Genomic DNA, 19,502 nt, shown 5'->3' with positions numbered 1-19,502 from the left:
CTGTATGCTAATGCCGGTATCAGCCCTTCCCCTGGTGTACAGCCGTGCATCTGTGACTGTATGCTAATGCCGGTATCAGCCCTTCCCCCGGTGTACAGCCGTGCATCTGTGACTGTATGCTAATGCTGGTATCAGCCCTTCCCCTGGTGTACAGCCGTGCATCTGTGACTGTATGCTAATGCCAGTATCAGCCCTTCCCCTGGTGTACAGCCGTGCATCTGTGACTGTATGCTAATGCCAGTATCAGCCCTTCCCCTGGTGTACAGCCGTGCATCTGTGACTGTATGCTAATGCCAGTATCAGTCCTTCCCCCGGTGTACAGCCGTACATCTGTGACTGACTATGTGCTAATGCCGGTATCAGCCCTTCCCTTGGTGTACAACCGTGCATCTGTGACTATGTGCTAATGCCGGTATCAGCCCTTCCCTGGTGTACAGCCGTGCGTCTGTGACTGTATGCTAATGCCGGTATCAGCCCTTCCCCTGGTGTACAGCCGTGCATCTGTGACTATGTGCTAATGCCGGTATCAGCCCTTCCCTGGTGTACAGCCGTGCATCTGTGACTATGTGCTAATACCGGTATCAGCCCTTCCCTGGTGTACAGCCGTGCATCTGTGACTACGTGCTAATGCCAGTATCAGCCCTTCCCCTGTTGTACAGCCGTGCATCTGTGACTACGTGCTAATGCCAGTATCAGCCCTTCCCCTGGTGTACAGCCGTGCGTCTGTGACTATGTGCTAATGCCGGTATCAGCCCTTCCCCTGGTGTACAGCCGTGCGTCTGTGACTATATGCTAATGCCGGTATCAGCCCTTCCCCTGGTGTACAGCTGTGCATCTGTGACTATATGCTAATGCCGGTATCAGCCCTTTCCCTGGTGTACAGCCGTGCATCTGTGACTATATGCTAATGCCGGTATCAGCCCTTCCCTGGTGTACAGCCGTGCGTCTGTGACTGTATGCTAATGCCGGTATCAGCCCTTCCCTGGTGTACAGCCGTGCATCTGTGACTATGTGCTAATGCCGGTATCAGCCCTTCCCCTGGTGTACAGCCGTGCGTCTGTGACTGTATGCTAATGCCAGTATCAGCCCTTCCCTGGTGTACAGCCGTGCGTCTGTGACTGTGTGCTAATGCCAGTATCAGCCCTTCCCCTGGTGTACAGCCGTGCGTCTGTGACTGTATGCTAATGCCAGTATCAGCCCTTCCCCTGGTGTACAGCCGTGCCTCTGTAACTGTATGTTAATGCCGGTATCAGCCCTTCCCCTGGTGTACAGCCGTGCGTCTGTGACTGTATGCTAATGCCGGTATCAGCCCTTCCCCTGGTGTACATCCGTGCATCTGTGACTATGTGCTAATGCCGGTATCAGCCCTTCCCCTGGTGTACAGCCGTGCATCTGTGACTATGTGCTAATGCCAATATCAGCCCTTCCCCTGGTATACAGCCGTGCGTCTGTGACTGTATGCTAATGCCGGTATCAGCCCTTCCCCTGGTGTATAGCCGTGCATACTTGACTGTGTGCTAATGCCGGTATCAGCCCTTCCCCTGGTGTACAGCCGTGCGTCTGTGACTGTGTGCTAATGCCGGTATCAGCCCTTCCCCCGGTGTACAGCCGTGCATCTGTGACTGTGTGCTAATGCCGGTATCAGCCCTTCCCCTGGTGTACAGCCGTGCATCTGTGACTGTATGCTAATGCCGATATCAGCCCTTCCCCCGGTGTACAGCCGTGCATCTGTGACTGTATGCTAATGCCAGTATCAGCCCTTCCCCCGGTGTACAGCCGTGCATCTGTGACTGTATGCTAATGCCAGTATCAGCCCTTCCCCCGGTGTACAGCCGTGCATCTGTGACAGTATGCTAATGCCGGTATCAGCCCTTCCCCCGGTGTACAGCCGTGCATCTGTGACTGTATGCTAATGCCGGTATCAGCCCTTCCCCCGGTGTACAGCCGTGCATCTGTGACTGTATGCTAATGCCAGTATCAGCCCTTCCCCCGGTGTACAGCCGTGCATCTGTGACTGTATGCTAATGCCAGTATCAGCCCTTCCCCTGGTGTACAGCCGTGCATCTGTGACTGTATGCTAATGCCGATATCAGCCCTTCCCCTGGTGTACAGGCGTGCATCTGTGACTGTATGCTAATGCCGGTATCAGCCCTTCCCCTGGTGTACAGCCGTGCATCTGTGACTGTATGCTAATGCCGGTATCAGCCCTTCCCTTGGTGTACAGCCGTGCATCTGTGACTACGTGCTAATGCCGGTATCAGCCCTTCCCTGGTGTACAGCCGTGCATCTGTGACTACGTGCTAATGCCAGTATCAGCCCTTCCCCTGGTGTACAGCCGTGCATCTGTGACTACGTGCTAATGCCGGTATCAGCCCTTCCCCTGGTGTACAGCCGTGCATCTGTGACTACGTGCTAATGCCAGTATCAGCCCTTCCCCTGGTGTACAGCCGTGCATCTGTGACTATGTGCTAATGCCGGTATCAGCCCTTCCCCTGGTGTACAGCCGTGCATCTGTGACTATGTGCTAATGCCGGTATCAGCCCTTCCCCTGGTGTACAGCCGTGCGTCTGTAACTGTGTGCTAATGCCAGTATCAGCCCTTCCCCCGGTGTACAGCCGTGCATCTGTGACTGTATGCTAATGCCAGTATCAGCCCTTCCCCTGGTGTACAGCCGTGCATCTGTGACTGTATGCTAATGCCAGTATCAGCCCTTCCCCCGGTGTACAGCCGTGCATCTGTGACTGTATGCTAATGCCGGTATCAGCCCTTCACCTGGTGTACAGCCGTGCATCTGTGACTGTATGCTAATGCCGGTATCAGCCCTTCCCCTGGTGTACAGCCGTGCATCTGTGACTGTGTGCTAATGCCGGTATCAGCCCTTCCCTGATGTACAGCCGTGCGTCTGTGACTATGTGCTAATGCCGGTATCAGCCCTTCCCCTGGTGTACAGCCGTGCCTCTGTGACTATATGCTAATGCCGGTATCAGCCCTTCCCCTGGTGTACAGCCGTGCATCTGTGACTATGTGCTAATGCTGGTATCAGCCCTTCCCCTGGTGTACAGCCGTGCGTCTGTGACTGTGTGCTAATGCCAGTATCAACCTTTTCCCTGGTGTACAGCCGTGCGTCTGTGACTGTATGCTAATGCCGGTATCAGCCCTTCCCCTGGTGTACAGCCGTGCATCTGTGACTGTGTGCTAATGCCGGTATCAGCCCTTCACCTGGTGTACAGCCGTGCATCTGTGACTATGTGCTAATGCCGGTATCAGCCCTTCCCTGGTGTACAGCCGTGCGTCTGTAACTGACTATGTGCTAATGCCGGTATCAGCCCTTCCCTGGTGTACAGCTGTGCGTCTGTGACTATGTGCTAATGCCGGTATCAGCCCTTCCCCTGGTGTACAGCCGTGCGTCTGTAACTGACTATGTGCTAATGCCGGTATCAGCCCTTCCCTGGTGTACAGCCGTGCGTCTGTGACTGTATTCTAATGCCGGTATCAGCCCTTCCCCTGGTGTACAGCAGTGCATCTGTGACTATGTGTAATGCCAGTATCAGCCCTTCCCCTGTTGTACAGCCGTGCGTCTGTAACTGACTATGTGCTATTGCCGGTATCAGCCCTTCCCCTGGTGTACAGCCGTGCGTCTGTGACTGTATTCTAATGCCGGTATCAGCCCTTCCCCTGGTGTACAGCAGTGCATCTGTGACTGTATTCTAATGCCGGTATCAGCCCTTCCCCTGGTGTACAGCCGTGCGTCTGTAACTGACTATGTGCTAATGCCGGTATCAGCCCTTCCCTGGTGTACAGCCGTGCATCTGTGACTGTATTCTAATGCCGGTATCAGCCCTTCCCCTGGTGTACAGCAGTGCATCTGTGACTATGTGTAATGCCAGTATCAGCCCTTCCCCTGTTGTACAGCCGTGCGTCTGTAACTGACTATGTGCTAATGCCGGTATCAGCCCTTCCCCTGGTGTACAGCCGTGCGTCTGTGACTGTATTCTAATGCCGGTATCAGCCCTTCCCCTGGTGTACAGCCATGCGTCTGTGACTATGTGTAATGCCGGTATCAGCCCTTCCCCTGGTGTACAGCCGTGCGTCTGTGACTGTGTGCTAATGCCAGTATCAACCCTTCCTTTGGTGTACAGCCGTGCGTCTGTGACTATGTGTAATGCCGGTATCAGCCCTTCCCCTGGTGTACAGCCGTGCATCTGTGACTGTATTCTAATGCCGGTATCAGCCCTTCCCCTGGTGTACAGCCATGCGTCTGTGACTATGTGTAATGCCAGTATCAGCCCTTCCCCTGTTGTACAGCCGTGCGTCTGTAACTGACTATGTGCTAATGCCGGTATCAGCCCTTCCCCTGGTGTACAGCCGTGCGTCTGTGACTGTATTCTAATGCCGGTATCAGCCCTTCCCCTGGTGTACAGCAGTGCCTCTGTGACTATATGCTAATGCCGGTATCAGCCCTTCCCCTGGTGTACAGCCGTGCATCTGTGACTATGTGCTAATGCTGGTATCAGCCCTTCCCCTGGTGTACAGCCGTGCGTCTGTGACTGTGTGCTAATGCCAGTATCAACCTTTTCCCTGGTGTACAGCCGTGCGTCTGTGACTGTATGCTAATGCCGGTATCAGCCCTTCCCCTGGTGTACAGCCGTGCATCTGTGACTGTGTGCTAATGCCGGTATCAGCCCTTCACCTGGTGTACAGCCGTGCATCTGTGACTATGTGCTAATGCCGGTATCAGCCCTTCCCTGGTGTACAGCCGTGCGTCTGTAACTGACTATGTGCTAATGCCGGTATCAGCCCTTCCCTGGTGTACAGCTGTGCGTCTGTGACTATGTGCTAATGCCGGTATCAGCCCTTCCCCTGGTGTACAGCCGTGCGTCTGTGACTATGTGTAATGCCGGTATCAGCCCTTCCCCTGGTGTACAGCCGTGCGTCTGTGACTGTGTGCTAATGCCAGTATCAACCCTTCCCTTGGTGTACAGCCGTGCGTCTGTGACTATGTGTAATGCCGGTATCAGCCCTTCCCCTGGTGTACAGCCGTGCATCTGTGACTGTATTCTAATGCCGGTATCAGCCCTTCCCCTGGTGTACAGCCATGCGTCTGTGACTATGTGTAATGCCAGTATCAGCCCTTCCCCTGTTGTACAGCCGTGCGTCTGTAACTGACTATGTGCTAATGCCGGTATCAGCCCTTCCCCTGGTGTACAGCCGTGTGTCTGTGACTGTATTCTAATGCCGGTATCAGCCCTTCCCCTGGTGTACAGCAGTGCATCTGTGACTGTATTCTAATGCCGGTATCAGCCCTTCCCCTGGTGTACAGCCGTGCATCTGTAACTGACTATGTGCTAATGCCGGTATCAGCCCTTCCCTGGTGTACAGCCGTGCATCTGTGACTGTATTCTAATGCCGGTATCAGCCCTTCCCCTGGTGTACAGCAGTGCATCTGTGACTATGTGTAATGCCAGTATCAGCCCTTCCCCTGTTGTACAGCCGTGCGTCTGTAACTGACTATGTGCTAATGCCGGTATCAGCCCTTCCCCTGGTGTACAGCCGTGCGTCTGTGACTGTATTCTAATGCCGGTATCAGCCCTTCCCCTGGTGTACAGCCATGCGTCTGTGACTATGTGTAATGCCAGTATCAGCCCTTCCCCTGGTGTACAGCCGTGCGTCTGTGACTGTATTCTAATGCCAGTATCAGCCCTTCCCCTGGTGTACAGCCATGCGTCTGTGACTATGTGTAATGCCGGTATCAGCCCTTCCCCTGGTGTACAGCCGTGCGTCTGTGACTGTGTGCTAATGCCAGTATCAACCTTTTCCCTGGTGTACAGCCGTGCGTCTGTGACTGTATGCTAATGCCGGTATCAGCCCTTCCCCTGGTGTACAGCCGTGCATCTGTGACTGTGTGCTAATGCCGGTATCAGCCCTTCACCTGGTGTACAGCCGTGCATCTGTGACTATGTGCTAATGCCGGTATCAGCCCTTCCCTGGTGTACAGCCGTGCGTCTGTAACTGACTATGTGCTAATGCCGGTATCAGCCCTTCCCTGGTGTACAGCTGTGCGTCTGTGACTATGTGCTAATGCCGGTATCAGCCCTTCCCCTGGTGTACAGCCGTGCGTCTGTAACTGACTATGTGCTAATGCCGGTATCAGCCCTTCCCTGGTGTACAGCCGTGCGTCTGTGACTGTATTCTAATGCCGGTATCAGCCCTTCCCCTGGTGTACAGCAGTGCATCTGTGACTATGTGTAATGCCAGTATCAGCCCTTCCCCTGTTGTACAGCCGTGCGTCTGTAACTGACTATGTGCTAATGCCGGTATCAGCCCTTCCCCTGGTGTACAGCCGTGCGTCTGTGACTGTATTCTAATGCCGGTATCAGCCCTTCCCCTGGTGTACAGCAGTGCATCTGTGACTGTATTCTAATGCCGGTATCAGCCCTTCCCCTGGTGTACAGCCGTGCGTCTGTAACTGACTATGTGCTAATGCCGGTATCAGCCCTTCCCTGGTGTACAGCCGTGCATCTGTGACTGTATTCTAATGCCGGTATCAGCCCTTCCCCTGGTGTACAGCAGTGCATCTGTGACTATGTGTAATGCCAGTATCAGCCCTTCCCCTGTTGTACAGCCGTGCGTCTGTAACTGACTATGTGCTAATGCCGGTATCAGCCCTTCCCCTGGTGTACAGCCTTGCGTCTGTGACTGTATTCTAATGCCGGTATCAGCCCTTCCCCTGGTGTACAGCCATGCGTCTGTGACTATGTGTAATGCCGGTATCAGCCCTTCCCCTGGTGTACAGCCGTGCGTCTGTGACTGTGTGCTAATGCCAGTATCAACCCTTCCCTTGGTGTACAGCCGTGCGTCTGTGACTATGTGTAATGCCGGTATCAGCCCTTCCCCTGGTGTACAGCCGTGCATCTGTGACTGTATTCTAATGCCGGTATCAGCCCTTCCCCTGGTGTACAGCCATGCGTCTGTGACTATGTGTAATGCCAGTATCAGCCCTTCCCCTGTTGTACAGCCGTGCGTCTGTAACTGACTATGTGCTAATGCCGGTATCAGCCCTTCCCCTGGTGTACAGCCGTGTGTCTGTGACTGTATTCTAATGCCGGTATCAGCCCTTCCCCTGGTGTACAGCAGTGCATCTGTGACTGTATTCTAATGCCGGTATCAGCCCTTCCCCTGGTGTACAGCCGTGCATCTGTAACTGACTATGTGCTAATGCCGGTATCAGCCCTTCCCTGGTGTACAGCCGTGCATCTGTGACTGTATTCTAATGCCGGTATCAGCCCTTCCCCTGGTGTACAGCAGTGCATCTGTGACTATGTGTAATGCCAGTATCAGCCCTTCCCCTGTTGTACAGCCGTGCGTCTGTAACTGACTATGTGCTAATGCCGGTATCAGCCCTTCCCCTGGTGTACAGCCGTGCGTCTGTGACTGTATTCTAATGCCGGTATCAGCCCTTCCCCTGGTGTACAGCCATGCGTCTGTGACTATGTGTAATGCCAGTATCAGCCCTTCCCCTGGTGTACAGCCGTGCGTCTGTGACTGTATTCTAATGCCAGTATCAGCCCTTCCCCTGGTGTACAGCCATGCGTCTGTGACTATGTGTAATGCCGGTATCAGCCCTTCCCCTGGTGTACAGCCGTGCGTCTGTGACTGTGTGCTAATGCCAGTATCAACCCTTCCCCTGGTGTACAGCCGTGCGTCTGTGACTATGTGTAATGCCGGTATCAGCCCTTCCCCTGGTGTACAGCCGTGCGTCTGTGACTATGTGTAATGCCGGTATCAGCCCTTCCCCTGGTGTACAGCCGTGCGTCTGTGACTATGTGTAATGCCGGTATCAGCCCTTCCCCTGGTGTACAGCCGTGCGTCTGTGACTGTGTGCTAATGCCGGTATCAGCCCTTCCCCTGGTGTACAGCCATGTGTCTGTGACTGTATGCTAATGCCAGTATCAGCCCTTCCTCTGGTGTACAGCCGTGCGTCTGTGACTATGTGCTAATGCCAGTATCAACCCTTCCCCTGGTGTACAGCCGTGCGTCTGTGACTATGTGTAATGCCGGTATCAGCCCTTCCCCTGGTGTACAGCCATGTGTCTGTGACTGTATGCTAATGCCAGTATCAGCCCTTCCTCTGGTGTACAGCCGTGCGTCTGTGACTATGTGCTAATGCCGGTATCAACCCTTCCCCTGGTGTACAGCCATGTGTCTGTGACTGTGTGCTAATGCCGGTATCAGCCCTTCCCCTGGTGTACAGCCGTGCGTCTGCGACTGTATGCTAATGCCAGTATCAGCCCTTCCCCTGGTGTACAGCCGTGCGTCTGTAACTGACTATGTGCTAATGCCGGTATCAGCCCTTCCCTGGTGTACAGCCGTGCATCTGTGACTGTATTCTAATGCCGGTATCAGCCCTTCCCCTGGTGTACAGCAGTGCATCTGTGACTATGTGTAATGCCAGTATCAGCCCTTCCCCTGTTGTACAGCCGTGCGTCTGTAACTGACTATGTGCTAATGCCGGTATCAGCCCTTCCCCTGGTGTACAGCCGTGCGTCTGTGACTGTATTCTAATGCCGGTATCAGCCCTTCCCCTGGTGTACAGCCATGCGTCTGTGACTATGTGTAATGCCGGTATCAGCCCTTCCCCTGGTGTACAGCCGTGCGTCTGTGACTGTGTGCTAATGCCAGTATCAACCCTTCCCCTGGTGTACAGCCGTGCGTCTGTGACTATGTGTAATGCCGGTATCAGCCCTTCCCCTGGTGTACAGCCGTGCGTCTGTGACTATGTGTAATGCCGGTATCAGCCCTTCCCCTGGTGTACAGCCGTGTGTCTGTGACTATGTGTAATGCCGGTATCAGCCCTTCCCCTGGTGTACAGCCGTGCGTCTGTGACTGTGTGCTAATGCCAGTTTCAACCCTTCCCCTGGTGTACAGCCATGCGTCTGTGACTGTGTGCTAATGCCGGTATCAGCCCTTCCCCTGGTGTACAGCCATGTGTCTGTGACTGTATGCTAATGCCAGTATCAGCCCTTCCTCTGGTGTACAGCCGTGCGTCTGTGACTATGTGCTAATGCCGGTATCAACCCTTCCCCTGGTGTACAGCCATGTGTCTGTGACTGTGTGCTAATGCCGGTATCAGCCCTTCCCCTGGTGTACAGCCGTGCGTCTGTGACTGTGTGCTAATGCCAGTATCAACCCTTCCCCTGTTGTACAGCCGTGCGTCTGTGACTGTGTGCTAATGCCGGTATCAGCCCTTCCCCTGGTGTACAGCCATGTGTCTGTGACTGTATGCTAATGCCAGTATCAGCCCTTCCTCTGGTGTACAGCCGTGCGTCTGTGACTATGTGCTAATGCCAGTATCAACCCTTCCCCTGGTGTACAGCCGTGCGTCTGTGACTATGTGTAATGCCGGTATCAGCCCTTCCCCTGGTGTACAGCCATGTGTCTGTGACTGTATGCTAATGCCAGTATCAGCCCTTCCTCTGGTGTACAGCCGTGCGTCTGTGACTATGTGCTAATGCCGGTATCAACCCTTCCCCTGGTGTACAGCCATGTGTCTGTGACTGTGTCCTAATGCCGGTATCAGCCCTTCCCCTGGTGTACAGCCGTGCGTCTGTGACTGTATGCTAATGCCAGTATCAGCCCTTCACCTGGTGTACAGCCGTGCCTCTGTAACTGTATGCTAATGCCGGTATTAGCCTTTCCCCTGGTGTACAGCTCTCTGTTTTATTGTGGCATTCAATATGATCGATTAAGCGAACCAGTTCAGCGATGTGCGCATGACTCTCCCATAACACGCCACATATGACCAACCTCCCAGTCACCGCCCACCAACGGCCGGCACATTTCTGATACGGTTTGGCTTACTCGGAAATTACTTGTGGCGCTGTATATAGTGTAATAATAATAATCGCAACTGCGGCTCCATGCGTACCTATGATGTAATGCATGCACCATTTGAATAATTAGAGATGTTCGTGTATGCGCAGTAGCAAAATATCGCTCAGTTCCAAGAACACCGTCACATGTGGCATAGAATCGGGACCTTAAGGTTTGTAATTCAAGTCTAATCTGTAATCAGCAACAGACATTTAAATCTCCTTTAAAACGGATGATCTGCTGTCAAGATACCGTATAGTGAAAGCTTGTTTAATAGGTAAAATGTGGACTTTGTGAACATTGTATGAAGTTGTGCTCTGTTACTGATAACGTACTGTATACCGTGATCAAAGTACTAAATAGGAGAAAAGTTATATTTCTTTTACTCGGTAGGCTTTCTAACCATTGGGGTAATACAAGTCCCAGCATTCTATTGCTGACGAGCCAAGCTGGTACATACATGATTTGCTTGTGGCTACTGCATTTGATAACCCAGTATTGCAACGCTGCAATTACCATAACTCACCTGACACTGAGTGATCAGACTAGAAGTCATACAAGCCTCAGAGAAGCAGGACGCTGACCAATCACTGATAAACCAGACAGCCATAAAGACTCTAATGAAAGTCAACCTTGTAAGAGAGACATCAGTGTGTCAGTCAGGACACGGAGATAAATAAACTCCTGACCTGGAAGTAGTAACGTGAGCAGAGCATGCTAGGAACGGTAGTCAGGGAATCTGCAGCAATCTAGTGAGAACTACATTACCCAGCAAGGAATCAGTATGAGATACCGCCGGACTGGATCCCGGCAGTCGGAATACCGACACCGGGGTCCCGACCGGCACAATCCCGACAGGGGGGCGAGCGCAATGCAGCCCCTTGTGGGCTCGCTGCGGGCACGGTGCCTCGCTACTCTCGGCACACTCATTTATTCTCCCTCTATGGGTGTCGTGAACACCCACAGAGGGAGAATATGTCGGGATTGTGCCGGTCGGGACATATTCTGACAGCCGGGATCCCGTTCAGCGGCATCTTGACTGCATCCCCCCAGCAAGACCGAGCAGAAGAAGAATACAGAGGCCAGCAAGGGACACACACAGCCAGCTGCAAGGGACAGCACATGTGGCGGCATAAAAGAGCAGCACACAAGTTCTGAGAGTTAAGGTGCATACACACTGAGCGCTTTTCCCCCCTGCCCAGCGATGTCAGCGGGGGTGAGCGGCTTTCCATAGCAGGACGCTATAGAAAGCTGCTCACCCCGCCGTTCATCTACTGGTAATACCAGTAGATGAACGGCGGCGGCTAGCGATGATGCGGGAGTGCGCATCAGCGCTGCTCGCTGGGGCATACTCACTGGGTGGTTTTGAGCTGAAAGCAGCTCAAAACACTAAAAGTGACCTGCTCTCAGCTCAACATCGTCCAGTGTGTATGGGCCTTTAGGCAGTGGAACAGTTGCCAGATGGTACAAACATTGGCAGCTCCAGATCCCCCTTTGAAGATCGCTCACACCCCACTCTACCACTTGCGTATTACTGGTAGGAGAGACTATTGGGGGTAATTAGTTTGCAAGTGAGTACGCGCTAGGAGCTTTCAGATAGACGCTACTGGGCGCTCCCAGCTGTCTTCCTTACGGAAAAGGAGCGCTGAATGTGGCAGGTGCATGGGCAGAAGGGATGTGGAGGCTGCCTTATACTAATGAATGCGAGTGTGATTTGTATACACTGTGGGTCTGCATTGTATACAAGCCACCAAAGAGGACTGTACTTTAATCACCATAATAATGGGAGGGGTGACACGATTTGTCAGAATTGCCCCAGTAATATGTTATTAGCAGACTACACTATGCCACATTGTGTGAAACTCTCACAGCTGACTTGCTCTGCAAGTTGAGAGCAGTTTATAACAGAAGCAATATACAGATGTGTCCTCACACATCTATTCTCAATACGCCATACAGCGCGAGATACTTGGCGCAAGTGTGCCATCAGGTCCTGTGCAACTCTGCTAGCATCGTACATATGTGAGTGACGGAGTCTGTATACAGAGCACAACAGAACTTGTATTGGAAAAAAGTTGCAGCTGCTACATTGTAGCACTGTGTGTACAGATTCAGAGACTCAGGGCCTAATTCAGCATGTTTGGATGACAGATCATACTATGGGCATAATTCAGCACGGATCGCAAAAGCAAAATCTTTCTCTAATGGGTAAAACCATGTGCACTGCAGGTGGGGCAAATGTAACATGCAGAGTTAAGGCCCATACACACTGGGCGATTTTGAGCTGAAAGCAGGTCACTTTTGGAGTGTTGAGCTGCTTTCAGCTCAAAGCCGCCCAGTGTGTATGCTCAAACGATGAGCGCTGACGCGCTAAGCTTCATCGCTGGCGGCCGCCGTTCATCTACTGGTATTACCAGTAGATGAACAGCGGGGTGAGCGGCTTTCCATAGCGTCCTGCTATGGAAAGCCGCTCACCCCCGCTGACATCGCTGGGCAGTGGGGAAAAGCACTGATTGCTTTTCAGCCCTGCAATGTCAGCGATCATCACTGTTCATACAAGCTGGGCAAAAACGCCCAGTGTGTATGGACCTTTAGATTTGGGTGGGATGTATTCAAACTGAAATCTCAATTGCAGTGTAAAAATAAAGCAGCCAGTATTTACCCTGCACAGAAACAAAATAACCCACCCAAATCTAACTCTCTCTGCACATGTTACATCTGCCCCCCCTGCAGTGCACATGGTTTTGCCCATTAGAGAAAGATTTTGCTTTTGCGATCCATGCTGAATTAGGCCTATATACACACCAACTACCTGTGACTTACCTCCCTCCTCAGCCACCTGTTACCTACCTCAGCTACCTGTGACCTGCCTCCGTCCTCCGCTACCTGTGACCTGCCTCCCACCTCCGCTACCTGTGACCTGCCTCCGTCCTCCGCTACCTGTGACCTGCCTCCCACCTCCGCTACCTGTGACTTACCTCCCACCTCAGCTACCTGTGACTTACCTCCCACCTCAGCTACCTGTGACTTACCTCCCACCTCAGCTACCTGTGACTTACCTCCCACCTCAGCTACCTGTGACTTACCTCTCTCCTCCGCTACCTGTGACTTACCTCTCTCCTCCGCTACCTGTGACTTACCTTCTACCTCAGCTACCTGTAACCTACCTCCCACCTCAGGTACCTGTGACCTATCTCCCACCTCAGCTACCAGTGACTTACCTCTCCCCTCCGCTACCTGTGACTTACCTCTCTCCTCCGCTACCTGTGACTTACCTCTCTCCTCCGCTACCTGTGACTTACCTCTCTCCTCCGCTACCTGTGACTTACCTCTCTCCTCCGCTACCTGTGACTTACCTCTCTCCTCCGCTACCTGTGACTTACCTCTCTCCTCCGCTACCTGTGACTTACCTCTCTCCTCCGCTACCTGTGACTTACCTCTCTCCTCCGCTACCTGTGACTTACCTCTCTCCTCCGCTACCTGTGACTTACCTCTCTCCTCCGCTACCTGTGACTTACCTCTCTCCTCCGCTACCTGTGACTTACCTCTCTCCTCCGCTACCTGTGACTTACCTCTCTCCTCCGCTACCTGTGACTTACCTCTCTCCTCCGCTACCTGTGACTTGCCTCCGTCCTCCGCTACCTGTGACCTACCTCCCACCTCAGGTACCTGTGACCTACCTTCTACCTCAGCTACCTGTGACTTACCTTCCAACTCAGCTACCTGTGACTTACTTCTCTCCTCCGCTACCTGTGACTTACCTCCCTCCTCCGCTACCTGTGACTTACCTTCTACCTCAGCTACCTGTGACTTACCTTCTACCTCAGCTACCTGTGACTTACCTTCTACCTCAGCTACCTGTGACTTACCTTCTACCTCAGCTACCTGTGACTTACCTTCTACCTCAGCTACCTGTGACTTACCTTCTACCTCAGCTACCTGTGACTTACCTTCCAACTCAGCTACCTGTGACTTACTTCTCTATTCCGCTACCTGTGACTTACCTCCCTCCTCCGCTACCTGTGACTTACCTTCTACCTCAGCTACCTGTGACTTACCTCCCTCCTCCGCTACCTGTGACTTACCTTCTACCTCAGCTACCTGTGACTTACCTCCCTCCTCCGCTACCTGTGACTTACCTTCTACCTCAGCTACCTGTGACTTACCTCCCTCCTCAGCTACCTGTGACTTACCTCCCTCCTCCGCTACCTGTGACTTACCTTCTACCTCAGCTACCTGTGACTTACATCCCACCTCAGCAACCTGTGATAAACCTCCCACCTCAGGTAAGTTACCTCCTTACTCAGTTGTCATACACTTCCACCTCATATGACTTACCTCCCACCTCTCCCTCGCTGCCGGGAAATAAGAGTCCAGCAGCTCTGCCCCAAGTCCCCAACCTGGAACTAGTACTACAGCTGAAGTCACAGAGCATGCTGGGAAGTATAGTCCTGCCTTTGGAGGCATGTGTGTAAGGACTACATTACCCATCAGGCACCGTACTCTGCAAAACACAGATTGCACAGTACTACGGACTACTGCTGAGCCGTGTGCGCATGCGCGGTGACGCTCCACACCGGTCACTGGCTGGACTGAGGCTGCCGCTGCCGCTGCGTATGCGCACTGGAGCTCTCCTGTGGGTGCTGCTGCTGTGATCTGTTGTCCAGACTTGAGGACGGAGCAGAGCGGGTGAGGTAGCTGTGTGACCCCGGTACCGCCAATATCCGTGTGGCCCGCATATTTATTAACACTACACCCGGCTTTGACAGACTCCATCAGCATCATGGGAGTCTGGTCTGATGCGGCTGGGGTGCTCCTGTAGTCTGGGCTGATGCGGCTGGGGTGCTCCTGTAGTCTGGGCTGATGCGGCTGGGGTGCTCCTGTAGTCTGGGCTGATGCGGCTGGGGTGCTCCTGCAGTCTGGTCTGATGCGGCTGGGGTGCTCCTGTAGTCTGGGCTGATGCAGGGGAGTGCTCCTGTAGTCTGGGCTGATGCAGGTGGGGTGCTCCTGTAGTCTGGGCTGATGCAGGTGGGGTGCTCTTGTAGTATGGGCTGATGCAGGTGGGGTGCTCCTGTAGTATGGGCTGATGCAGGTGGGGTGCTCCTGTAGTATGGGCTGATGCAGGTGGGGTGCTCCTGTAGTATGGGCTGATGCAGGTGGGGTGCTCCTGTAGTATGGGCTGATGCAGGTGGGGTGCTCCTGTAGTATGGGCTGATGCAGGTGGGGTGCTCCTGTAGTATGGGCTGATGCAGGTGGGGTGCTCCTGTAGTATGGGCTGATGCAGGTGGGGTGCTCCTGTAGTATGGGCTGATGCAGGTGGGGTGCTCCTGTAGTATGGGCTGATGCAGGTGGGGTGCTCCTGTAGTATGGGCTGATGCAGGTGGGGTGCTCCTGTAGTATGGGCTGATGCAGGTGGGGTGCTCCTGTAGTATGGGCTGATGCAGGTGGGGTGCTCCTGTAGTATGGGCTGATGCAGGTGGGGTGCTCCTGTAGTATGGGCTGATGCAGGTGGGGTGCTCCTGTAGTATGGGCTGATGCAGGTGGGGTGCTCCTGTAGTATGGGCTGATGCAGGTGGGGTGCTCCTGTAGTATGGGCTGATGCAGGTGGGGTGCTCCTGTAGTATGGGCTGATGCAGGTGGGGTGCTCCTGTAGTATGGGCTGATGCAGGTGGGGTGCTCCTGTAGTCTGGGCTGATGCAGGTGGGGTGCTCCTGTAGTATGGGCTGATGCAGGTGGGGTGCTCCTGTAGTCTGGGCTGATGCAGGTGGGGTGCTCCTGTAGTCTGGGCTGATGCGGCTGGGGTGCACCTGTAGTCTGGGCTGGGGTGCACCTGTAGTCTGGGCTGGGGTGCTCCTGTAGTCTGGGCTGATGCGGCTGGGGTGCACCTGTAGTCTGGGCTGGGGTGCACCTGTAGTCTGGGCTGGGGTGCTCCTGTAGTCTGGGCTGATGCGGCTGGGGTGCTCCTGTAGTCTGGGCTGATGCAGCTGGGGTGCTCCTGTAGTATGGGCTGATGCAGCTGGGGTGCTCCTGTAGTCTGGGCTGATGCAGCTGGGGTGCTCCTGTAGTCTGGGCTGATGCAGCTGGGGTGCTCCTGTAGTCTGGCCTGATGCAGGTGGGGTGCTCCTGTAATCTGGCCTGATGCAGGTGGGGTGCTCCTGTAGTCTGGCCTGATGCAGGTGGGGTGCTCCTGTAGTCTGGCCTGATGCAGGTGGGGTGCTCCTGTAGTCTGGCCTGATGCAGGTGGGGTGCTCCTGTAGTCTGGCCTGATGCAGGTGGGGTGCTCCTGTAGTCTGGCCTGATGCAGGTGGGGTGCTCCTGTAGTCTGGCCTGATGCAGGTGGGGTGCTCCTGTAGTGTGGCCTGATGCAGGTGGGGTGCTCCTGTAGTCTGGCCTGATGCAGGTGGGGTGCTCGTGTAGTCTAGGCTGATGCAGGGGAGTGCTCCTGTAGTCTGGGCTGATGCAGCTGGGGTGCTCCTGTAGTCTGGGCTGATGCAGTTGGGGTGCTCCTGGTTTCCTCTGGTCATGTACAGGGCTGACGGAGCAGCATGGCGGAGTCTGGGCTGATGCAGGTGGAGTACTCCTGGTGTCCTCTGGTCATGTATAGGGCTGCGGAGCATCATTGGGCAGTCTGGGCTGATGCAGGTGGAGTACTCCTAGTTTCCTCTAGTCATGTACAGGGCTGGCGGCAGTATCCGTGTGGCCCGCATATTTACTAACACTACACCCGGCCTTGACTCCATCCTCTTCCTCTGATCATGTACAGGGCTGGCGGAGCATCATGGGAGTCTGGGCTGATGCAGGTGGGGTGCTCCTGTGGTCTGGACTGACGCAGGTGGGGTGCTCCTGTAGTCTGGACTGACGCAGGTGGGGTGCTCCTGTAGTCTGGACTGACGCAGGTGGGGTGCTCCTGTAGTCTGGACTGACGCAGGTGGGGTGCTCCTGTAGTCTGGGCTGACGCAGGTGGGGTGCTCCTGTAGTATGGGCTGATGCAGGCGGAGTACTCCTAGTTTCCTCTGGTCGTGTACAGGGCTGGCGGCAGTATCCGTGTGGCCCGCATATTTACTAACACTACACCCGGCCTTGACTCCATCCTCTTCCTCTGGTCATGTACAGGGCTGGCGGAGCATCATGGGAGTCTGGGCTGATGCAGGTGGGGTGCTCCTGTAGTCTGGACTGACGCAGGTGGGGTGCTCCTGTAGTCTGGGCTGACGCAGGTGGGGTGCTCCTGTAGTCTGGGCTGACGCAGTTGGGGTGCTCCTGTAGTCTGGGCTGACGCAGGTGGGGTGCTCCTGTAGTCTGGGCTGACGCAGGTGGGGTGCTCCTGTAGTCTGGGCTGACGCAGGTGGGGTGCTCCTGTAGTCTGGGCTGACGCAGGTGGGGTGCTCCTGTAGTCTGGGCTGACGCAGGTGGGGTGCACCTGTAGTCTGGGCTGACGCAGGTGGGGTGCTCCTGTAGTCTTGGCTGACGCAGGTGGGGTGCTCCTGTAGTCTGGGCTGACGCAGGTGGGGTGCTCCTGTAGTCTGGGCTGACGCAGGTGGGGTGCTCCTGTAGTCTGGGCTGACGCAGGTGGGGTGCTCCTGTAGTCTGGGCTGACGCAGGTGGGGTGCTCCTGTAGTCTGGGCTGACGCAGGTGGGGTGCTCCTGTAGTCTGGGCTGACGCAGGTGGGGTGCTCCTGTAGTCTGGGCTGACGCAGGTGGGGTGCTCCTGTAGTCTGGGCTGACGCAGGTGGGGTGCTCCTGTAGTCTGGGCTGACGCAGGTGGGGTGCTCCTGTAGTCTGGGCTGACGCAGGTGGGGTGCTCCTGTAGTCTGGGCTGACGCAGGTGGGGTGCTCCTGTAGTCTGGGCTGACGCAGGTGGGGTGCTCCTGTAGTCTGGGCTGACGCAGGTGGGGTGCTCCTGTAGTCTGGGCTGACGCAGGTGGGGTGCTCCTGTAGTCTGGGCTGACGCCGGTGGGGTGCTCCTGTAGTCTGGGCTGACGCCGGTGGGGTGCTCCTGTAGTCTGGGCTGACGCCGGTGGGGTGCTCCTTGTTTCCTCTGGTCATGTACAGGGCTGGCGGAGCATCATTGGGCAGTCTGGGCTGATGCAGGCGGAGTACTCCTAGTTTCCTCTGGTCATGTACAGGGCTGGCGGCAGTATCCGTGTGGCCCGCATATTTACTAACACTACACCCGGCCTTGACTCCATCCTCTTCCTCTGGTCATGTACAGGGCTGGTGGAGCATCATGGGGCAGTCTGGGCTGATGCAGGCAGAGTTCTCCTAGTTTCCTCTGGTCATGTACATGGCTGGCGGAGCAGTATGGGGGAGTCTGGGCTTATGCAGGTGGGGTGCTCCTGTAGTCTGACCTGATGCAGGTGGAGTGTTCCTAGTTTCCTCTGGTCATGTACAGGGCTGCGGAGCAGCATGGGGGAGGCTGGGCTGATGCAGGTGGGGTGCTCCTGGTTTCCTCTGGTCATGTACAGGTATTGTGGAGCAGCATGGGAGAGTCTGGGCTGATGCAGGTGGGGTGCTCCTGTAGTCTGGGCTGACGCAGGTGGGGTACTCCTAGTTTCCTCTAGTCATGTACAGGGCTCACAGAGCATCATGGGAGAGTATAAGCTGATGCAGGTGGAGTGCTCCTAGTTTCCTCTGGTCATGTACATGGCTGGCGGAGCAGTATGGGGGAGTCTGGGCTGAGGCAGGTGGGGTGCTCCTGTAGTCTGGCCTGATGCAGGTGGAGTGTTCCTAGTTTCCTCTGGTCATGTACAGGGCTGCGGAGCAGCATGGGGGAGGCTGGGCTGATGCAGGTGGGGTGCTCCTGGTTTCCTCTGGTCATGTACAGGTATTGCGGAGCAGCATGGAAGAGTCTGGGCTGATGCAGGTGGGGTGCTCCTGTAGTCTGGGCTGATGCAGGTGGGGTGCTCCTGTAGTCTGGGCTGATGCAGGTGGAGTGTTCCCAGTTTCCTCTGGTCATGTACAGGGCTGCGGAGCAGCATGGGGCAGTCTAGGCTGATGCAGGTGGGGTGCTCCTGGTTTCCTCTGTCCATGTACAGACCTTGCGGAGCATCATGGGGCAGTCTGGGCTGATGCAGGTGGGGTGCTCCTAGTTTGCTTTGGCCATGTTCAGGGCTGTCGGAGCATCATGGTGCAGTCTGGGCTGATGCAGGTGGAGTGCTCCTAGTTTCCTCTGTCCATGTACAGACCTTGCGGAGCATCATGGGGCAGTCTGGGCTGATGGAGGTGCAGGTTTTCTTATTTGCATTTTCACTTTGCTAACCTATTTCCTGTTTTCTAACGATTCTTTATGTGTAACGCAATGATACCGCTGTTCCTCATATGTGCTTTATTGTGAGATAAATCCACAGAATGGCCTTATTGTTTTGTTTGATAAGCTATATCTTGGATATATACTTGCATGAAGTAATGAATTATACTTTTATTCCTTTACAGGGTGCAGTTCTCACAAAACAATAAAGAAAATTCCTACGGCTGAGCCAGTCGCCAAGGTGAGCATATTACAGTTCTCAAAGTGCATAAAGGGAAGTAGTTTTAGTCTTCATACAGAATATGAGATGTCTATGGTAATTATATGGTTACAATTTAGTTGAGAATTAAGCTTGCATGCGATACATATTAAAGCGCTAGTAAGGCTA

At 54.5% G+C, this 19,502-nt stretch overlaps 3 protein-coding genes across 7 annotated transcripts in view; 1 reads left to right on the top strand and 2 right to left on the bottom strand.

Moving 5' to 3' along the window:
- Window positions 1-14,316, bottom strand: part of LOC134966046 (zinc finger protein 16-like) — a 47,006-nt gene extending 32,690 nt beyond the window's left edge. Inside the window, exon 1 of one of the 2 annotated variants that reach the window (XM_063942509.1) lies at window positions 14,209-14,316. The gene's annotated coding sequence lies outside the window, so the exon portion shown is untranslated. Of the gene's footprint in view, window positions 1-10,396; window positions 10,492-14,208 lie in introns of those variants that run through there. The other variant, XM_063942510.1, reaches the window with a different exon arrangement.
- Window positions 14,317-14,388: 72 nt separating this feature from the next.
- SMG9 (SMG9 nonsense mediated mRNA decay factor) overlaps window positions 14,389-19,502 on the top strand; it is a 52,857-nt gene continuing 47,743 nt past the window's right edge. Inside the window, exons 1-2 of one of the 4 annotated variants that reach the window (XM_063942515.1) lie at window positions 14,389-14,559; window positions 19,300-19,355. The gene's annotated coding sequence lies outside the window, so the exon portion shown is untranslated. Of the gene's footprint in view, window positions 14,582-19,299; window positions 19,356-19,502 lie in introns of all 4 variants that reach the window. The other 3 variants (XM_063942512.1, XM_063942513.1, XM_063942514.1) reach the window with 3 other exon arrangements.
- Window positions 16,939-17,913, bottom strand: LOC134965201 (uncharacterized). Its single transcript, XM_063941712.1, has one exon. The coding sequence runs from the start codon at window positions 17,911-17,913 to the stop codon at window positions 16,939-16,941; it is 975 nt and encodes a 324-aa protein (XP_063797782.1).

This window comes from Pseudophryne corroboree, chromosome 10, assembly GCF_028390025.1.
Source record: "Pseudophryne corroboree isolate aPseCor3 chromosome 10, aPseCor3.hap2, whole genome shotgun sequence".
In the NCBI taxonomy this organism is placed as follows: domain Eukaryota; kingdom Metazoa; phylum Chordata; class Amphibia; order Anura; family Myobatrachidae; genus Pseudophryne; species Pseudophryne corroboree.
Note: the sequence above shows the minus strand (reverse complement) of the source record. Positions and strands in the feature narration are given on the sequence as shown.

Coding starts and splice junctions, on each gene's coding strand:
- LOC134965201 (XM_063941712.1), bottom strand. CDS start 17,913: ATGACCAGAGGAAACAAGGAGCACCCCACCGGCGTCAGCCCAGACTAC.